Here is a 22,443-nt window from a genome sequence, read left to right as displayed (position 1 = left end):
ATGTGTGCATGTATTTTTGGCAACTTTATCCCTCTACCATATTCATATAGCAGGTAAAAGTTGTTCCTATTTAAAACAAATATACATGCAAGTTCTTTTTCAGCTTTGAAATAGTTAAAAATGGATAAAGCTGGTAACTGTAGAAATTACAAGGTGAAAATAATGGAAGTCTTCATTAGTACTTCTATTAAATTAGTGTTATGGTTTGTGTCTGGATGTCCCCCAAATCCCACGCAGTCATGAGGGGGAGGTTTTGGAGGCTGCTGAATCTACAGTTTGTGAATGGATTGGTTCCATGTCTGGTGCTGGGATTGGGAGTGTGAGTGCCACACCCACCCAGGGGCGGCCCCAGTCACCTGCATACAATATAAGGGAGGAAAAGAGGCTTGTTTTGCCCTTTGGCTCTTGTTGCTTTTGCTGTCTTCCACCGCCATGAATGGTTGCCCCTGTGTGCTGTGTCACCCTGCCTTGGAGCCAGCCGATATAGACTGAAACCTCTAGAAACTGTGAGCTAAGTAAACTTTTCCTCCTTTAACTGTGGGTGTTGGGTATTTTGTGTCAGCAACAAGAGAAAAGTAACTAAGACAGTTGGTGAATCCTTTATATGAGGCCCTGAACCTTATGCCAATTCATATATCTCATTTTTTATTTTTTACATTTTTCTTATGACATAGAATACTAATGTATGAAATAATTCACTAACATATAATATAGAAAAGAGCTCAGCAAAAGAAAAATGTAGTCATTCATGCTTCTGCAGAATAGCATTGTGTGCAAATTATATCACTTCTTATAGTCCATATAAGCAAGAGTTACTTTTGTCTTATGGTCATTTTATATGTTGTTCTCTTTGGCTCCAGGAGCAAATATTGCATTGTGATTGTGGAAGTGATGGATGGAAATTTTGTCATTTGGAGTGTCTTGCTCAGTGGAAACTTTTTGTTGAACAAGAATAAGCTGTCCTTTGAGTGTTTCCCAGAACGAATGTTTTAAGATCCATGTGTTTATTCTAACCACATACCAGTTGGGTAAAGTCGCTGTGTCTGCCAGAAGAAATGAGAATACGCATTGGGGGAAGTTTGTCACACTCACAAGTCTCAGAGAGGGAGTTAGCACTTTCTATGAAAGGCCTCAGAGGTTTCAGTCAGGTGTTAGAGAAAGGCATTTAGGCCAGAAGCCTTTCGTGAGCTTGTTGCAGAAAAGGCGAGGCAAGGCAGGGCCAGTTAAACACCTGAGAATGATAATTGTGTGGGTTATAATTGTGTGATTTTGATAATTGTGTGGGTTTGCACTGTAAATGTGGTTCCTAAGTACCTAATACCAAGCCTAGAATGAGTTAAGGCAAGAGCAGCACTGGCATCCGGACTGAAGATTAGAAAAGGAAGTATGTGGTGATCACAGTTAGGGTTGGTTGGTTTGCTTGTGAGACATGCAGTCAAACCAAGCTTTGTGCTGTGTCTAAGAAGCGCTGCAAAAAGTGATTTATCTCTCTTCCCAACTCCCCCTCCTGGATTGTATAGGCTGCAACATGCTAGGACATAGAAATACAGTTAGAAACCTTGGGTCTAATCCTTGGGTGATGCAAAACTGGGCAATTAATTTATGAATGTTGGGTTCCAGACTAGTACCAAGAAGTTGAAAATATTCATCTTAATTTATTGAATTGATAAGGACTAATGAGTTTACACTTGCTTTAATGAGCTTAAATTCAGTATTTAGTGTATAAATAATATGTAACTTCAGTCTATAAATAGTTTAATTACAATCAAGGTTATGGAAGAATCTTTTGAACTACAACTCCTTCTTACTTAACCAAAGTTTCTTATTTAGCAAAACATTCTGGTTCCAAACTTTGTAACTCAGCTATCTACTCTTTGATGTAAAAGAAAGTGCTCATAAAATGCCCATAAATCAGAAGAAACTCTCTGTCCTACTCTTCCTGGCCATTGAAGCAGAAATAATTTCCAAGTTCTTTTCTGCAGAGATGTATGATTTGCTTTCCTTTGCTAAGCTCTTTTCTATATTATATATTGGGGAATTAGCATAAATGAGGTGTTGTTTTTCCGAACAGTCACAAAATCCATAAGATAATCCATGTAAGAGGAGGAAAGTCTTATTTTGGCTTACAGTTTCAGAGTTTTCAGTTAATGGTCACCTGGGCCTATCACACTTGGGCCTGTGGCAGTACAGGAAATCGCAGTATTTTATGGTAGAGAAGCTGCTCAGTTCGTGGCAGCCAAGAAGCGAAGAGAAAGAAAGAGGGTCCTTGGGTCCCAGTATCCCCTTCAAGGCCTTGCACTAAGTGATCTAACTTCACTCCCACTTGGCTCCACCTTTTCAGCATTCCGACACCTCCCAGGTGGGGACACTAACACATGGAACGTTGGGGGCCGTTCCCAACATGCGTTATACCAAATGGTATGTTATTTTAAGTCTTGCATAAAAAATATTTTTTAAAGAAAGAAAGCAAATATGAGGTTGAGAATTTGGGATATTTTGGGTTCAGTGCCTCAATCCAAAGCAAGCAGCTGACATAAATAACCAATTTAGAATCAGTGGCAGGGGCTGGGGATTTAGCTCAGCGGCAAAAGCGCCTGCCTGGCAAGCGCAAGGTCGTGAGTTCGTTCCCCGTACCGGAGAAAAACAAAAAAACAAAAAAACAAAAAAACAAATAAACAAATAAACAAAAAAAAGAATCAGTGGCAGGTGTAATACATGTTTTTATCATGTAATTTCTAGATTTGTTTAATTTTTGTATTTGTCAAAGCTTTAATTCACTGGATATATGTAGTACAGGGCTAAAGTTGCCTAAAATTGTACACAGGTATCTTAGTCTTACACCTAAGTCTCTACTTTCTCTATCTGCCTTATTAAATTTTGTAATTCTTTCAGTGCCTCTGTCCATACCAAGCTTTCCAAACTGCTCCAGTTCGTGTGTATTGTGTCCCTTCAATGCTTACGGTATTTATCACATGCACCATTTCACTGTTACTTATAACTAAAGCTGTGACATCAGTTATACTTCCATAATTTAACTTAAAACTATAATATACCTAAGGAGAGCAAATATTATGTCTTCTTCCTTCATTTCTCTTATGGGACTTCAAATATGCTATAAATTCACTTATACTGTTGATTTTTATTGACATGTGATCTATCAGATTCACAGTGTATTTTATGAGGTAGAAAATTTTTGAAGGAAATGCTTATGTTAACCATATACTAATGAAGTAGAACACAAGCTTTATATCTCTTCTTTATTAAAAGAGTAATTATAGCATTGTATATTTCCACATAAATTGTTAATCCTGATTACCATCTTTAGACCAAGAAACAGAAGATCATGGTCTGTGCTAGAGCTGTAGACAGTGTTACCCATTCTTTCTTCTGGCTATGGGTTAAGGGTAAGGGTGTTTGCCAATTAAATCCTGTGCCTTCATTCTGTACTGTAGTGTACATATTCAAGACTCTAGCATCTCTCATTCAAATGGGTTCAGATCTACTTTCAGGAACTCCATGACTTCTTGCTCCACTGGATATTATGTGGAGCAAGTTATGTACTCAACTCAAGTGGAGGACCAAAGTTGGCCGTTGTTTTGGTAGCTAAGAAGGGACACATTGTATATGAAGGTTGGGTGCTCACACATGTACACATGTGAAGCCTCTCATGGTGTGGGACAGAGATAGTCAGCCAGTGAAGCAGAAGTGAGACTGACTAAAGGTAGGAGCTGGCTGTCTGTGGAACACAGCATATGTTCCTTTGTAATTCTATGGAGTCCAGGTGTTTTGAACAGGTATCTGGCCTCCTGGGTTATTATGAGGTTATCTTTACAAAGTCAGAAAATAATATTTAAAGTTGTATTTAAAAAGTGATTTTTCGTTTTTAAAAAAATTAGACATAGAAGGTGTGAGCCCCCAGCCTCATTCTTACATCTTGGGCCTCCAATTGTAGGAGGCCGTATTTATTTCAATACTTGTATAACTGTATAAATATATACTCACTTTCAAATGAAACATTATGCCTAAGGTGTGTAATGATGTCTGCATCTACTAATGCTGTGTTTTGTAGTGAATGTCATAGCCTATTATATTTATACCAGTCTTGAATTTATATTCTTGTTTTAGGGAATGTAATCTAATATAAGTTATTTTCTCTTTTCAGTTAAGAAGAGTTTTAAGAGTTGATCTGTTTTGACTGATTTGGTACCTGGCTCACATTTCTAGTACAGTGTGATAGAAATGATCAACTGTAATGACTAACAAGTTCTCCCACATTTTTTAAGTAAATGAGAGCAGAAGTAATACTACTGTTCATCACACATCACAAACTTAATATATAAAGTGATGCACCATTTTAAGTATTCTTATGTATTCTTTGAGAAGATTCATATTTTTCATTTGATTTCATTCCTGACCATTCCCTTTTCGAAAACATCTCCCAAACCAAATTATTTTTATTAAATGTAATAATTTTATTAATTTTTTCCAAATAAGAGAATTTTCACATTTCTGATAAGTTAATCTCATATTTTGCAGAGTTGTTTATTGAACATGTAAATGCTTTTTATTAATGTGAAAACCTAAAGTCTCAATGTATTAAAATTTAATTATTCAAACTGAATTTATTGGGATGTAGATTTTTACTCTGATATGAGAGTAAAGGATGCAGTAATGACAAGAATTCCATGTGTTCTCTGAGAAACAAAATCAATTCTGATTAGAAATTTATCCAAATTAAGAGCAATCACTAGATAAGTGCTTTAGAGATTTCCCTGAGAAATACTGAGTTGATGGTACTGAGATTTTATTACTAATTATATCGTATATCTTTTTTTTTGGTAGTAGGAATCAAGCTCAGGGTCTCATACTTTCTAAGCTATTTCATATTTCTTATTATCTTGGTTCATGGTTCTATTTTGAATGATTAGTCTGCAGATTAAATAAACTATGAAAGAACTTTGCTCTTAAGAAGTGTAAGAGTATCATAAGGCCTGTGATATGCTTGGATGAAAGGAATTTAGATGAGTAATTTTATATAAATCTCATGAGATTACTGGAAACCCCTGATTAACAGTGAGTATATGTTGTAAAATTATATCCTCAATTTTAAAGAACTCAGTTTCCTGGAATATATCCTCTAACACAAATGAAATTTTTAGATAGATATTGCATTTAAATTTGCTTGGTAGATAATACAATTATTTGTAGAAATTTATAGTGTATAATTAAAAATACTTAGTGTCATCACAGTCTTATGTACTGAGGAAAGTAGCCATTCTGTTGGAAACTATACTAATTGAAATTCAACCATCTTTGATTAAATGACTCTCTAAAACCAATTAAAATGAGAAACTGCAAACAGAACATGTTAAATAATCTTATTATAAATCACTGATGTATGGTATCAAGAAAGAAAACACTTATGCACTGTAGGAAATGTTTTATCATTTCCGGTGTACTCTAGTAGAAATGATCAGCTCTGATGACTAGCTCGTTTTCCCTAAAAGTCTGCAGTGATGCCTGAACCGTTTTGCATTTATTGGTAATTCTCAATTATAGCTGTACAAATAAAATAGTATCACATAAATTTACAATATGGAAATATACAATGTAAAATATATAAATACTGATAATACCAATTGATTTCAAGGCACTCAAATATTTTAATAATTTAAAAAAATAATAATATTTTTTTCTAATCTTTAATTTTTGTTAGTTCATGTTTGCAGTACACAGTGATCACATCCATTTCAAGGATTGGCACGTGGACCTAATACACCTCAGCTCTTTACTTTCCTCTTCTTCCCAACCTCCTCACATTTTGCCAGCATTGGATTCATTTATTTATCTTATAAGTTATTAGAAACTTGATTGTCATGTATACAGATTAACAAAACTAATAGGCCAAAAAAATCTAAGAAAATCATACTAAATTAAGGTTTGCTTTTAGATACAGTTCATGCAGAATAACAAGAACTTTCTGTTTTTTCCCTATTGTCTGTCTTTTATTTCACACTTTATATAGTTTTTCATTTAAGAGAAATTATGTGATATTTAAGCTTATGCATCTGATTTACTTTACATTATGATAGCAAGATGCATCCATTTTTAAGAATTTCTTTGAAAAAGAGTAACAGGGTCTTCCTATGTTAAGGTGTTTGTGTGTGACACAGAGAAGGGAAGGTCATCCAGGCATCTACCCCAGAACACTAAAGGCCAAAGTGAGTAAGACGCTTATAAAGTCTTCTTGTTTGTCCCTAGTACCACTTCCTCTGCAAGGCCTTTGCTAGGTACCCTATTTAAAACCGTAGCCCTGTTCCTTTTTACCTCTGTGACTAGTTTTTTCCGCATTGTACTTTCTATCATGTCACTTTACCATTTATACTTTTTATTGTCTCTCTCCACTAGAGAGTAATCTCCAGTAAGCTTTGTTCTTCTACTTAACTACTGTCTTCTCATGTCCAGAATAGTGTCCTGATAAATATTTCTGTAATCAATTTAAGAAAAAAATTTACTTTCTCTAAAACAGCTATGAAATATTCACTTGAGTATAGGTAAACTGCTTCAATTTGTGGCATTTTCAATTTGAGGACAAATAAAAATACTATAGAATGCATATGTCATGAATTGTATTGTTTTCATAAGACAATAGATGCTACTTTGTTTATTTCAGTATTCCAAGAACTACCCTAATATCTTTACACATACTTAAATAATTTATACCTTCCAGCAACCCTATGAAACAGGTAATATTATCAGCTCCATTTTGAAGGTGAGGTAATTAGAGGTAATAAATACATTGAAGATATCAATATGTAATACAATAAGCATTGTTAATTCCATACCACTCTGTTTGTAACTCTGTAATGTCTGTACTGATCCTTTGCTATTTTGTAAAATGTTGTCGGTCTGTTAGTATTTTCCTCCTTTAAAAAAAAAAAAAAATTAACTCTTGCTTGGTCATGGAATTAATGTGTATGAAGGGATAGCTCTGGACAGTCAGTTCCACAAACTGTATTCTCAAAGAAAGTCTCCATGGTTAAAATGCTGCTGCTTTCTTCCTGAGAGTAGCTTTATTTGTATCCTTTTAATTCACTTTTGCCTTTTTAAACATTGGAAAATAATCATTTCGGTTTAATAATTGATATTTTATAGTCACTCAGTTTTTTCCCTTTTTGTAGTGGGACGCCATCACTGAAATGGACGAACACAACAGGCCCATTCACACCTACCAGGTGTGCAATGTAATGGAGCCAAACCAAAACAACTGGCTTCGTACAAACTGGATCTCTCGCGATGCTGCTCAGAAAATTTATGTGGAAATGAAGTTTACACTGAGGGATTGTAACAGCATCCCATGGGTCTTGGGAACTTGCAAAGAAACATTTAACCTGCATTATATGGAATCAGATGAGTCCCATGGAATTAAGTTCAAGCCAAGCCAGTATACAAAGATTGACACAATTGCTGCTGATGAAAGTTTTACTCAGATGGATTTGGGCGATCGCATCCTCAAACTCAACACTGAAATTCGTGAGGTGGGACCTATAGAAAGGAAAGGATTTTATCTTGCTTTTCAAGACATTGGAGCATGCATTGCCCTGGTCTCAGTCCGTGTTTTCTACAAAAAGTGCCCTTTCACTGTTCGAAACTTGGCCATGTTTCCTGATACTATACCTAGGGTTGATTCTTCCTCTTTGGTAGAAGTGCGAGGATCCTGTGTGAAGAGTGCTGAAGAACGTGATACTCCTAAACTGTACTGTGGGGCTGATGGGGATTGGCTGGTTCCACTCGGAAGATGCATCTGCAGTACAGGGTATGAAGAAATTGAGGGTTCTTGTCATGGTAAGAAAGAAACACATAATTTTTCTTGCATATTCATTATTTTTGAAAAGTAAATGTGTTGTACAACAGTTTTCATAAGCTTCGAGTGAAGTGCCTCATAATTAATTGTGAAAGAAAATTCCTACTAACTCTAAGAAAATTTCAACCTTTTTTTTTTACTGTTGGCAAAAATATCTCATATTGCAGTAAAGTAGAGAACCACTATAAAGTTCTGTACTCTCCATTTTTATGGGGAATAAAACCTTCAACAGTGACAACAAAAAGTAGTGGAGATTCAAAATAAAGATTTGTCTGATGCTGGTGCCTTGGCAGACTGGGAACAAAATAACCTTTTGTCCATATTGAATTAAAATAAATGCATAGTTGTAAGCTAAATTCCTCATTCAACAAACAGGGAGTTCATATATGTTTTAATTTTTTTTTTCTTTTTTGATTTTTTTCCGGTACCAGGAATCAAACCCATGACATCACGCTTTCCAGACAAGCGCTGTGCCACTGAGCTAAATCCCCAGCCCCTCATATATGTTTTATATTTAAAATGTTTAAGCTGTTTTATACAGATGTTATATGTATGGTGTTTGAATGTAAAACATTAGAGCTTCAGTTATACTTTGCTGTTATTAAGAATAGTTTTCTACCTATAACACATTAGCCTTTAATTTTATTAATAGTATTTGTGTAAGACCTAATTATCAGGAAATATCAGCATCATATAATGCTAATTAACCTTAGAATTATGCACATTGTTGTGACAATGAAATACCAATAATTTTCAAGGTGAAATATGATCATGAACTTGGCCTAGCCCCAACCTCCCATACGAGTGGATGGCAAAGGGCTCAAATAAAGAGAGACAATGAAGTGTGGTTTGTGGGGAGTCCAGGAAGGTCAGAACTCTCTCAGGAGTAAAAGCTCTCAGGAGTAAAAGCTCTCAAGAGTAAAAGCTCTCAAGAGTAAAGACAAAGAGCTTCACCAGACAGCTCTTGTTCATTTGGTGTTCAAACAAAGGAAAGGTATACTGAGACAAAACAGGAACTGAGCAGGACCTTGGGAAGTTAGTTGAAAGACTGCTCCAAGCAGTAAATTTTGCCAGTTAAGAGAACTGTTTGATCTCCAAGGTTGGCAGCTTTATTACTCTGCAACAATAAGTGTCAGCAGCCCTTGTCCTTAGCTGTTTACTGTGAATATGAGCTTTTCCAACAAGGTCAGAGGTCCCTTCCTGATTAGCAATTTAACCCTTGCATAGCCTGGTCTCTAACAAAATGTTTTCCTCTTTTTATATTAATAATCCATTGAAAGCTTATTAATCCTATGAATGTACAAATTGAAAATTTTATATAGATATCTTTACAATGTTGTATTTTAAATTAGATCTAACATTTGAAACAAAATATAGAAATAGGGTTTTTTCTATAAATAGTAACATACTAGAGAGATTTACTTTTCAGTGATAAGTTAAAGAATATTTTACTATACTGAATTTATTAATTTTCTGTGATACTGTGTTCATATTAGTTTAAAAGGATGAGAAAAGTAAATAAGAAAACTTACTTATATGCATATAAGGGTTATGGGTATTGTAGGTTGAATTTTTATGAAATTTTTATGAATTTTTATCTGTTTATAAAACACTTGGGTGCTTCACTTTTAAAAGTTTACTGTTGGTTTCTGTAATTATCATATTTGGTTGTTAGAGAATTTTAATATTAACATAAGTCTGCAGTATATAATTTAGAAAACATGAACCACCATTCCTCTTCTATTTAATAACAAAAATATGTTTGATTTACATTTATCAATAAAGATTCAATCTAAAATTTTTATTCACCTATGAAAAGATTTATAGTGGAGGAAAAATAAAACATAAATGATCACAGAGAGGATTATAAAGTATTTATGGAAATTTGGTAATGAAAACTTTATATACATAAATATTTAGTGAAATTGAGAAGAAAATAAGAGCTAGGGAAAAATGTGTTATGACTAGCAACCATACAATTCTGCCACATTTTAAATTAAGTAGACATTATAGATATTAATTGATAATTGCTTTTTACATGTTTAAAAAGTAGGTCAATAATCTAATGATTTGTGTGATCAGTTATTATTTGCATTTGTGTAGTGTTGATCACAGGATTAAATTAAGCTACTATGGTGACTAGATTTTTTTTATTTAATATGTTTATGTTGTGAAATTTCTTTTTGTATTTTTATTTGTTAAAATTTCTTCAGTTGTTTTGCAAAGATGAATTTGGACAAATGATAAACAGTAGCAGTTTATCTAGCGCTTCCACCTGTCTGTCTTTCTGTCTTTATTATTGTTTATCTGGATGCAGAAACATGAAAGAGTGGGCACAGTACAAATGTTCCTCATCTTGTAGTGCACAGCAGAAATTGGAGGAAGCAAGCTTGAGTTTTATGCCAGTTTTATGGGTGCTGATACTGAAATCAGTTGCCTTTTCATAAAGTTTTGGTTATACTTATGATAAACACCTGTAAAACATGCATGTATGCTTCCAATTAAATACAAAAAATTGCTCTTTGCAGAAGAAAAGTCAGAGTGGATACAGAGACCTCATTTTAAAGATAGGTATTTTAAAGTGTGTGTGTGTGTGTGTGTGTGTGTGTGTGTGTGTGTGTGCCTGATGCTTTATAGGCCCTTTTATTTTCTTTATTACAGTATTTTCCTGTTGATGAAAAGCATTGGTGTTTAGGAACAAGTTATCTCACAGCCTATTCTCTCAACTACACAAAACTAAATGTCAAATTAAACTTAGAGGAATAAACCATAGCTCAAGTAGTAATATGACTACACACTTAATGGGAAAATAAAACACAGTATGCGTATCATTTTTCTTCTGCTCTGTTCTGTTAAAACAATATGAACTGCTGGTATTTGCTATTTCTATGACTACTTAATCACTTTGCCAGTAGAGATGAATATAATGACACATATTTCAGTTATTATCATGAGATAAAGCAACACAAAATTTATGGGGTTAACAGTACAATGTTTCATTTTCTCAGGAGCATTCCTATTTAATGTAGAATAAACAGAAGCTACACAGGCCACTGAGTTCCACTGGGCGCTTGACTGAAATGGTACATTTGAGATTTCTCATTTCCAAGATCTTTCTCTAGTGGTCTCTCATTCTTTAAGAATCTGGCCTAAATTTTTACACAGTACAAAAGGAAAGGGAAGGAAGGATCAGGGGAGAGGTTTCACTTTTTCAGAGGTGTGAAATGAGCACAGGAGGGGCTGTACGAGGAGAGGTACTTGGAAGTACGCTGAGGGAAGGGAGCTACTGGAATGCTATACTGAAATCAACCAGCTGCGTTCCTCCCACCCACCCCAAGTAATGCCCCTCCTTCATTCACAGACCACACATGCTCTACCACTATGGCATCATGTTATAATTCAGAACAGCATGATAGAAATCGGTTCCAAATATGAATGAAGCTTCTTAGCTAGAGCTACTGTTGACCCCAAACACTAAGAACTAAGTAGGTCAGTTGTTGTTCTCCCACCCACAGTAGAAATGAGACTGAACTGGAATAATTGGAAAGGACTCTCTCATTCTAAAAAGTGGAGAGCACAGCAGTCACTGGCCCACTCTGTCACTGAAATTAGGCTGGGTGTTGTCTTGTTTCTATGCCACAGAGTCCCTATGTCATGATTCCCTGCCAGAGGAGCAGGGAATGTTCTCTGGCTAAAGTCCAGTTGAACTGCTTGAGTTTGGCCCTTGACTTCTTTGCTGGACTTTTGACTGTGCCATCTGCATCACTGCTTGTTTGTAAGAATTACCTGTGTGCCAGTTGCTAGTTTCAACAGCTGTCTGGGTACATTCTTAATTTCATCAACAGTATTAAAAGTGCTTTTAAAAATCTGTTTCAGGCTGTTACAGACAATATTCTGCCCATTTATTTTCATTGTATAACATGGGCTGTTGATCTTGTGTCATCTCCAGTAGCATTTTGTATACATGCTGGGTTCTGTCACAGGCTCCTCTGCACTTTTCCAGCCTCAGAGCCTGTGCCACTGATTTTAATTTTTTGGTAAACAGCACCCTGTGTCCTCTTCTAATCATTTGCTTACAGTTCTGCAATCAGGAACTCTGGACTGTGTTCATTGGGTGGTTTTTAAATTTAATCAGGGGTCACTTACGCAGTTGCAGTTATTTTGAAGAACTGCTGTTGGATTTCTAAAATGACTTATGTAAAATGCTGCTTCTGCAGTATTTGAAGCCTTGCTCACTGTGTTTTAATAACAGTTTTCAGTTCTGAAACACACTAGCACTTTTTCTAGTATGCTTATTAAAAGTGGTTATTTTTCATACACTTCAAGAAACTTGACAATTTACCTTATGTTGTTCTTTTCCTAACCATACCACAGGCTGTCTGCTGTCCTCTTTGTAATACTTTGGAACAGTTCATGTGTTTTCATATACATTGCTTTTTTCATATTTTGCCTGGCTGTTTGATGTCTCTTTCATCTTCATTTTTCTGTGATGGAATTTCACTCACTCTTCAAGGTCTAGCACAAGTATCATATATCTTGGTTTTCACAAGCAGTTGCTATCTTTTCTGTGCTACAGTTTCACTAATCATTGATGTGTGTTGTCTCACCAGGACTGTCTGATCAAAGGTATATTTAAAAATCACATGTATAACAGAGCTTGAGAAGCTCACTGAAACAAGTCGTGAGGCAGTGAAATTGGAGTCTGCTGAGTAAAGGGGGACCCACTGGTTTGCCAGCGTGGAAGACTGTTCCTTCTCATTTCTATGAAACAGGAAAGTTTCTTCAGGGAGTGTTGCAGTGTGTAGATCTGGAAGGATTTAGAATATATTTTTAGCCATCATTTTATGAATTCAGACAATTAATGAGAACAAAACTTCATTTGCTGGAGTCACACAGTACTAACTAGTACTGAGGACTGACATCTAAATATTTGTGTTTTTCCTTCATTTCTTCTGTTGCCCCTCGACCCCTCTCTCTCTCGTTCTCTCCGTTCCATTTCCTCATCCAGGCATCCATGCATCTTACTTTGATAGTTTAATTTTTCATGTTTACTACAACCAACGCAGAGGAACTCTATATTACTCATTACTTAGACTGTCTTTGCCGTATGTTTATTTTCTTAAGTTTGACATGGGCAATTTTCAAATTGGATTGACCTATCCATGCTGAAATTTAGGCTACTGCAAAGGATGGAACATTGTGTAGGTTTATGTGGAACTTTGCTGGTAGAAATGATGACTAAAAAACTACAGTGAGGCTTTGGAGATTCTCATAATGTGCTTGAATGAATTTGAAGATTCTGCTATATGACAAAGATATAATAAAGTGTCTTAAATAGAATAAGTCCATTTCTATCCTTAACTGAAATATTTATTTGTATTTAATTATTGTATTGTATCATGAAAGTTGTGTTACTGATGGTTGGATTTGTGATTCATTTCTAACACTATTAAGTACACCCACATGCAAATTCTAGAAGCAGAAAAGAATTATCTTATTCCTCCTGTATCCATCAAAATTAGAGAAAAACATTTTCAGAATTTAAGCAAATTTAAAGCCAAATGTAAATAATTTAGGTTCCGTTATACATAGTAAGCAGTATTTTAATCTTGGTTTAAATATCAATTTATTTTTCACAAGTAATCTTATTTTATATGTTTTTTATGAAACATGTTAGTCATATTGATGTTACAAATACATTTTAATTGTTTTAATTTATTCTACTTCATATTAATTATAAGGGTTTGAATGAAAAATAATGTTAATTTGTAGTGTTAATGTATATCAAATAGTCCCTCATTTTATCTATTTTAATAATTAAGAAGTAGCAGGAAACTATTAACATGCAAAATTGAATGCATTCTTTTCAGTTGTATGGTCTCACTTATGAGCTTAAGGAGTGAAATAAATCCCTAATGAGCTTCCCTTGAACATTAACTTAGGATGTCTCATTACAGTGGTAACATTTGTAGTTAGAGATGTTAATTTGAGTTTAGAGTTTTAGACCTGGTGGGAGCTCATACATTCTATGAGGATCTTTTCTTTAAACCTATAAAGTATTGCACAATACAATTTTAAAAAATAATATGTGGTGGAAATTAAAGTTCAGAAACTTTGAGAATTTTTTTAAACTTTTCCATTTCCTAGAAACAGCTTTTTATTTATTTATTTTTCCTCTAGTGCTGTTTTAAAATTCAGGAGGAAAGGATGTTAGGGGTTCTCAGACCATTGCGTTATTGTTCACGAAGGTGAACGGGATATACAAGGCCTTCGGAGACTAAGCTATTGATTTTATCTCCCCGAGAGTGTTGTTATTAAGGCTTCACAGCACAATGCTGGCTGCAGTTCAGAAACACTTACTCTTTGAGTTTATGCTCTTCTGTCTAATCATGTTATCATAGATGACTGTTGAAGCACAGAGTATAAAGAAATTTGAGATACCAGGATTTGTTGGTATTAAATAAGGGGGTTTGAAGATATGATGAAAAGCTGAAAGGTGAGATGGAATCAGGAAGAAAAAGAGCAGACTTATTGTCCCAAATAGAATTTTCACGTTAGGAAGGTTCTCACACACTGAGTGTAAACTCTTGCAATATAACCTTCAATTCCAGACAAAGCTGCTGTCATATGAAGCAATTCCAAGCTTTCATCTGGCTTGAGAAGAATATGAAATCAAGATGTTTGAGTGAGTCTAAACATAGAAAATGTTTTTCCAAGCAAGACAAAGTTGAATATAGTCTATTGTAAGTTTTTAAAACAGATTTTAAAAAACTGAGTTGGCTATTTCCATCTCAACACCAATTTATAGAATGTGACTTTTCACTTTTGACTATAGTGGTTATGACCTTATCTCATCTATTGAGATAGTTTGACCTTCACTAGTTTTAGTTAATTCTTTTTTCATTCTGACAGGTAATTGTTTCAGTTGTGCCTACTTTGTTTTAAAATTTACTTGTCTCTTTTATGAATATTGTTTTAATCCTTATGGATTTTCAGGATGAATTCCAATTGATCTGAAGTCTAAAATAACCTAATTATTTAGAATATTGCCTGTATTTTTGAACATCGTTGTTCATCCTGTGCTTTGAAATTGTAAATTCTGGAATAACTTGTCTGGGAATTTCATATTTTTTGTTTTCTATTTTCTTGTGTCTTTTAATGTTCCTTTTAATTTTCGGATGTTGTAGTTACACCAACCCAGGTCCCAGAGTCCTTAGTAGCCCTAATTAACCTCCCAAAGAATTCATGTTAGTATTCCTGGTAGTCAGGTAGCTCCACTTCACGTAGTGATCCACATTTCCTGCATTTAGCTGAATAACCATCCTCAAAGCCTTGCTCTTGTTGGTGTCCAGCTCAGAGACTGTAGGAGGCACATATCCTTCTTAATCAAGAAGATTGTATCCTATCACAGACCACAGTGAGCTCAGTTACATCATCCTACCTGGCTGGAAGCACAAGCACCTGGGCCGGGATGCCGCTATACATTGTACGTTGTCCTGGCTCAGCAGTCAGTATCTAATAATTATTGCCAGTTAACCAAAGAATGTTTTTCAAAGTTTGAGGAGATGGAAATATTAATTAGCCTAATGTGATCATAACACTGTGTGCATGTATTGAATGGCACTGTACCTACAAATTTGTGCAATAAAGAATACATAAATGAGAATAACGGAAACACACAGGTTTGACTGCTTCTTAGCAATGATGAAATCTTTTTAGGCAGGCACTGTGCAGATCCCTAGCGGATGTGAACACTAGCAGTGGTGCACTCTTACCCATCTTAGCATCACTTGGCTGTGCTGTCTGCAAACTTCCTTTATCACCCATGCCCATTTCTGATGTATTATTAGTGGCTTAACCACCCTCTGTAGTCTGTTTCATGCTCATCTATTTGGGAAGTTCGAAGACTATTTTATAAGTACAGGCTCCTTAGTTAAGACTCATGATATATTGGCAAAAAGAGTCCCTACAACTCACAGCATCCTTTTTATTTTTCTGTCAGTTCATTGTGCCGGAAACTATGCACTAAGTACACACCCACATGCTTTCCTTGGCATCGTCTTCACATCTATTCCATTTATTAACTTACCTATTTGCTTCATTATTCATTTATCTCCTTCAGCTTAGTACGGCTAAATTGAGATCATCTTAAAGGATTGAGTAAAGCCTAAGACTGAGTCTCTTTAAATAGCATATCTTAATCTATCGTTGGTGCTTAAAATATTATTTCATAGGTTTACCTCTGTCTGACAGAGAAAAAATTACTTCTCCCATCTTGAAAGGTTTAACATCGTACATTTTCCTCTTTCTTCCCTTTCAGTATGCAGCACATCTAATTATTGTCTGAACTTACCTGCTTTTGCAAGTATCTTTTTAAATGTACCTTTTTAAATGTAAAAGTCTACACACACACACACACACACACACACACACACTCACACACCATTATTTATGCTTGGCCTGCCATCCCACTAACTGTAGATAAAAGTTTTACCAATAATAATACCATTATATAATATACATTTCCATCTGTCTAGCATTCTGTTAAAGTTTACATATCACCTGGCTCCCCAACCACTGAGTTTAATGCCACATATTTTAAGCTTTGTTGTGGATATATTCCACTTGAATAGTATAACAGTGTGTGACGGAGGGTTACTGGTGATGGACCCCAGGGACTGGGCGCTGAACTACATCCCTAGCACTTTTTTTTTTTTTTTTTTTTTTTTTTTAAAGACAAGACCTCCTTAAAATGCTAATTTTCCCAATCTGGACTCAAACCTGCAATCCTCTTGCTCAGCTTTTCAGAGTACTGGTATTATAGGCGTGGGGTACCATGTCTGGCTAATACTTTTAATGCTTGAATATCATATTGAAAAGCTGAAATAAATTCTAAATTTCAATGCCTTAAAATAGAAATTTTTAAAATTACAAGTCAAGGTGCTTCTAGTTTCTAAGGGCTTCATTTCTACACAAAGTCAAACCATGCATTTAACACCTCTATTATTACCTGTCCTCGCCTTCCATAACCATTGACTACAAAAAGAAGCAGAGCAGATGGAGAACAAATTTGCTTCTAAAAAGTTTTCACACAAAGTTACATAGAGATTTCACCCATAATTACCACACTTGTAAAAACTACATAATCAGTACAGTAAGGATTCTTCATATTAGTTACATTAAGCTACATACAAGGTAGATAGCCAGGAATTTTCTGTTTTATCATCAGAGGAGCAGTAAACTAAAGTACATGTAAATTTCCATGAAACCAGATAAAAATTAACTTTGTATGCCAAATTAAACATAAACTGCTGTTTTATAAATGTAAACCTTATTCTTGTTGTATAGAAACAGAATTAAACTATTTTGAGGAACTTGTGATTATTTCCCTATAGAACCCATACATAACCACCAGAGAACACTACGAATAAAATTGTCCACTGAGAAATTTTGTAGGACTTTGAATTTGTGATGAAAAACATTTAACAAGACACTTTCATTTTGTGAAAATGTGATGTTATTTTACTTACTGAATTTTTGCATAACTCAGATAAAATATTTCAAACATCATAATATTGCTAACAAAATTACTGTATAGCTTTAAGTTGATTACACATTGTAAGTTCTTTTACTATATTCCCAGAGGTAGCATTGTAACTACAGAGGTATGACTGTGTATACTCTTATGAGCAACAATTTAATTAGTTGCATTTTAGGATATTCACACTCATGTGAAGTATATTTAAGGGTACTCCATAACTTCTATGAACAACCTAAAGCACAAATAATTTTACAAAACAAAATCAAAGATATAGGACACAGAGAATTGATCTTTTGCAAATGGAAAGGAGTTATAGAGATGAAGGAAGGAGGGCCGAGAGGGGAGGGGAAGGGTATTAAAGAGCATTAGGAACACACATGTGTAAATATTGCATTGTCTCGCTAGTATGAGAAACTGACAGTGTAAATAAGGACCAGAATGTATAATAGATATTATGAAATAGGAAGAAAGTGCTCAGTTAGGAAGGAGAACTAGGAAGGAGGAAGGGGGAAAGGAAGGAAGGAAAAAATAAACAAGAAAAGAAGGAAAAATGGAAATGAAGCTTTTGTAAATAAGACGAAGAGGGCTGGAAGGGGAGGGTAAGAGAATGGGAAAAAGAAACCAAGTGAGACAAATCACGTACAGGTACCAAGTCCCTATGATGAAAGTGGCCATTATGTATATTTAAAATGAACTAAAATAAAATGAACCAATAAACTTCAAAAATTTGCAATACCTCCAAATAGAAAAATAATACCTATAAATAACAGAGAGGATCTGAAAAAAAGCATCAGGAAATGTGCAGGACGTGTACATACTCCTTAAGATGCATGTGAACATTACGTGTTGCCAACATGTACTATAAATAAGCAAGGACTGCACAGTTCATGTTTACAGAACTTGGCCATCAGGTGAAAACCAATTTCCTTTGGTACTAGATTTTTAAATCTATTGGCATGCAATACCCTAAATGGGAAATTTTACTCTTTTTTAAAGTGTAGGTGCTGCTGAAAAGAGCACAAAGCTCATTGTTACCATGGCTTAGACCTAGAATCTACCCTGCAATTACAGGAACTCAAAGTCTGAGCTTTTGGAAGTGAGTAGGTCATGGCTTTAGCAACTGAGTGTGCTGTTAGGAGCAGGGGCCTCGTTAGAGGAGGGCAGGGAGGCTGAGAGAGGATGAGTCGCCCTTCCATGTCTCTCTCTTCTCCCTGCTTCCTGGCTCCCGGGACACAAGAAGCTTTCTTCTGTCAGGCTCCTTCACCGGGCTGTTTCTGCACTTGAGCATGCCGGCCACAGACTAGAATTGGAAATGGTGAGCTGAAATCAGCTCATCTTCCTTTAAATCGTGGGTATGGAATGTTGTGTCACAACTACAGGAAAGTGATCCAGACTGTAGTTTTCTCTTCTGATGTTGTATGAAATACAATTTCTAGTTACTATTTTTAGTGTGAACTTAGTACCAACAGCTTTTAGAGTGAATCTTAATAAATAATATAGTGTTGCTGGAGCTGTTAGTCTAAGTGTTAAAGGAAACTATAGAGCAATGATAAATTCAAAGGGGTGCAGACTTCCAGTTGCGAGTTACTCTGTTGAAGGACCATCACCATGTGAAGAAGCAGGAGCAACACCTGATGGTAACTTCGGGAGCATAGAGACAGGCTGTACTTTATCTTCAACAGCAGACAAGGGGCTGGGGATTTAGCTCAGTGGCAAAACGCCTGCCTGGCAAGCGCAAGGTCATGAGTTCGGTTCCTGGTACCGGAAAAAAAACAAACAAACAACAAACAAACAAACAAAAAACAGCAGAGAAGGAAGACTCATTTGTTCCCCTTATCTGTGGGTATTAAAAGTAACTGCTGTGAAAAGTCATGAAGATCTCTTGAAAGATGCAAACCCTGTTTTGTTGAACAGAAATAAGCAGCCATTGTCTTGGATAGAACTCTTTAAATAGGAACATAGTATTGTTGATATTTTTTCATAGAATGACTAATACCCTTTTTTTTCTATTCATATATTAAGCTTAGTGACCATTCAGAATGGATTATTTTTATCCTACCACAATAAAGAAGTCTATATACTCTATGTCTGTGTTGACAGATAGTTTTTAATTGAATTAAATAAAAATGTTTTAATCTGTAAAACTTTGAAAAAGACAGTAACAATGGATTATGAGAGAGCTTTTCAGAAAATTCTTTATTAAATTAATAATTGCATTATAATGAAAAAGCTGCTTCTGCAAAAGTCTAATTGAATATGGGTGTATTCACATATAATAGTGTGAACTAATTTACTGCTCATATGAAACATATTTTGCTACGAAAATATGAAGTCTTCAAAATTGCTCTATAAAATAAGTAGCCAATAATACCATTATGTGGATAAATGTTTTTATTCATGATAATTTTTTATAAGTTCTCTTGCATCTATTGAGAAGACCATGTATTTTCAATACTTACTATTTATCCTGAAGGATATTGTATTCACATATTTTCTTAGGGGTCCCATATTTGACTTAGTAAAATTGTTACTTGCTCATCATTGATTATTGTTTTCACGTTATGATTTTTTATTATAAGTGGGAATGAACATGGTTTCTACTGCAGTGAATTAGAAGTTTCTTTTGAGTAATAAAATGAATAGAACATTTAAACATACTGAGTTCTTGGATGAGATGTTCAAAGATATAAATGTTAATTTAGAACTGTAAACAAAGTACACTGAAATTTGTATCATTTTGCCATTTGAATTCAGGAAAAATGATTTCAAATTTTATGTGAAATAATAAATGGAAAGAAATGCAGAAGAATATTGGAAAAGAACCATAAAGGGAATACTATCTCAGGCAGATACTGAAATGTATTTAAGAGAAAATATTTTAGAGAAATATTTATTAATAGTACTATATCAAAAGGGAAAATAGACTATGTTATTACATTTATGAATTAACTAAAATATGATCAAAAATTAATGGAGAACATATATAGATTATTTAAGGTAATGATTTTCATTTTTATAGAGAACAGACTGAGATGGGTACATAACAATAATTTGGATGTACAGATGGTGCTGCCACGTCTTCCTAACCCCAAAAGAATGACCATGTTTAAAAGTGTCTCTTTTTAGAACACAGGGGCTTAGCATCCATTGTACTTCAGTGTGGGGAGCTATTTGGAGACACAAGAATTCCCACAGTGAACTTAATGTTGCAGTAAAATGAGGCCTAAGGGAAAGATAGCTTTCTGATTTGTAGGATGCAAATTGAGATTTGCATGGAAGTTTACAATTATGATAACACTGCAATTTTTGAAAACTAAGAGACAAAGGAAACATTGGTAAATATCTAAGAATTAAATTTACAGCCCAAATTAGGTTTTGTTATCTGTTTGATAAAGAAGGTATTCAGATGTTAAATGTGGTTATAATCAATCAAAAAAATTCTGAATTATTTTGGGTATCATATTTTAGCCTGTATCCTGCTTGGTGGACTGTACTGTTTACCAGTTTCATTCTGCTTTTGTAAATAAAGGTTTTTGGAACATGGCCAAGTTAATCCATTTATATATTCCTTATTCCTTTTCTTAACATTATGTTTATAAAGTTTTTAAAAACACATACTTTATTGAACTTCGCTGTGGAATTGTGATTATATTTTCCCATTCTTTTACTGTGATCCATACTTTAACAAAGATATAAATAGATACTCAAATAATTTTTCTAATTGATCACAACTTAAAATTCACAAGGCATTTGATATTGTACCCTAAAATAATTTCTTATATTTCACTGTGAGCATTGTCTCCTTCCTAAAGATCGTCAGCCTTACGTTTCTCACCATTTGAAGTCTTGCTCATCACAGAAAAACTGTTTTATCTTTTTGCCCGCTGCCTGCCTTCTTTCCTATGAGTGGGATAAATACGCAGAAATTTTACTGGAGGAAATGGACAAAAAGTTACTTAACATGATTTCTTTCAGTATGATTCTTTTTTTGTGTGTACACAAGACATCTATTTGAAGGGATTATGAACTGGTAATTTAGATGTTATGTTTATACAATTTAATAATGTTAGGTAAATAGAAAACATATGAAATAATAATTTATGTATCTAATAATGAAACTTTAAAGAGAGTCCAGCATTTGGAAATTGTCTTTACTTGGATGTGACTTTGAAGGGTTGAAGTCAAACTGTAAGAACAGCTAAGGGAAATGGCTGTGTTTTTTGAGAGCATTTTCCATAATATAATATCAATCAGTGCCTATTTATTTACTGCCTAGTAGCCATTGAATAGTAGTATTTCATTTTAAAAGTCTTATTTTTTCTATGACAGCTTGACTATCTTCCTAGATGGTCAGCGTTTTCAAGTTGTATATGGATATATAGATATAGATATAGATATAGATATATATATATATATATAGATTTTTTTAAGCAAAATGAAAGTTCTAATTGTAAGTGTAAGTTCTAATTAAAATGATATCATTAGTAGATCTAATGAGCCCTCCTAAGTTAAACTAAAGATTTTTAACAAAATTTGTATTATTGGAGAAAAAATTAAGAAATCATTATATTAGTCTACATTTTCTGTCCCTTTTAATAGAAAGCCATGAAATAAAATTAGTAAATACCATGTTGAGGGAGAAAGTAACATATATCAAAGATACTATGAAGAAAGTCTTAGTTGTTGATGAAACATTTCAGTGTAGTCAAAGCAAGATAAATGTATGCTGGATTGAAAAAGTCAGTGCAAAGTTAGAAGTTGAAGTGATTTTTGTCCTCTATATACATCGGTATTTTTTCCCAAAGGATCCAAGAGAACTTGGATCATATTTATGCCTTTTCTTAGTACAACACAATGATCAGAATCTGTGTGGATCATCTTTTCAGTTCAGTTTGAAAATTAAAAAATACTACAGAGGCAAGAAAAATATCCATTAAAACTGTCCCCACATCCAATGTTAATGTTAAAAAGAATGTATGCCTATAATTAGTTAAAATAAGCTGTATTTGTGAGTAGTTATGAGCACCTAGTGATAAAG

At 34.4% G+C, this 22,443-nt stretch overlaps 1 protein-coding gene across 4 annotated transcripts in view; it reads left to right on the top strand.

Moving 5' to 3' along the window:
- Positions 1-22,443, top strand: part of Epha6 (EPH receptor A6) — an 822,128-nt gene that overhangs the window by 53,338 nt on the left and 746,347 nt on the right. For all 4 annotated transcript variants that reach the window (XM_013503527.1, XM_005375499.2, XM_005375500.2 and 1 more), the window contains exon 3: positions 7,182-7,845. In XM_013503527.1, coding sequence (XP_013358981.1) covers positions 7,182-7,845 — 664 coding nt within the window. The remainder of the gene's footprint in view (positions 1-7,181; positions 7,846-22,443) is intronic.

The sequence above is a fragment of the Chinchilla lanigera genome, unplaced genomic scaffold, assembly GCF_000276665.1.
Source record: "Chinchilla lanigera isolate Chin_1 unplaced genomic scaffold, ChiLan1.0 scaffold00006, whole genome shotgun sequence".
In the NCBI taxonomy this organism is placed as follows: Eukaryota; Metazoa; Chordata; class Mammalia; order Rodentia; family Chinchillidae; genus Chinchilla; species Chinchilla lanigera.
This window is presented reverse-complemented; position numbering and strand designations above follow the sequence as displayed.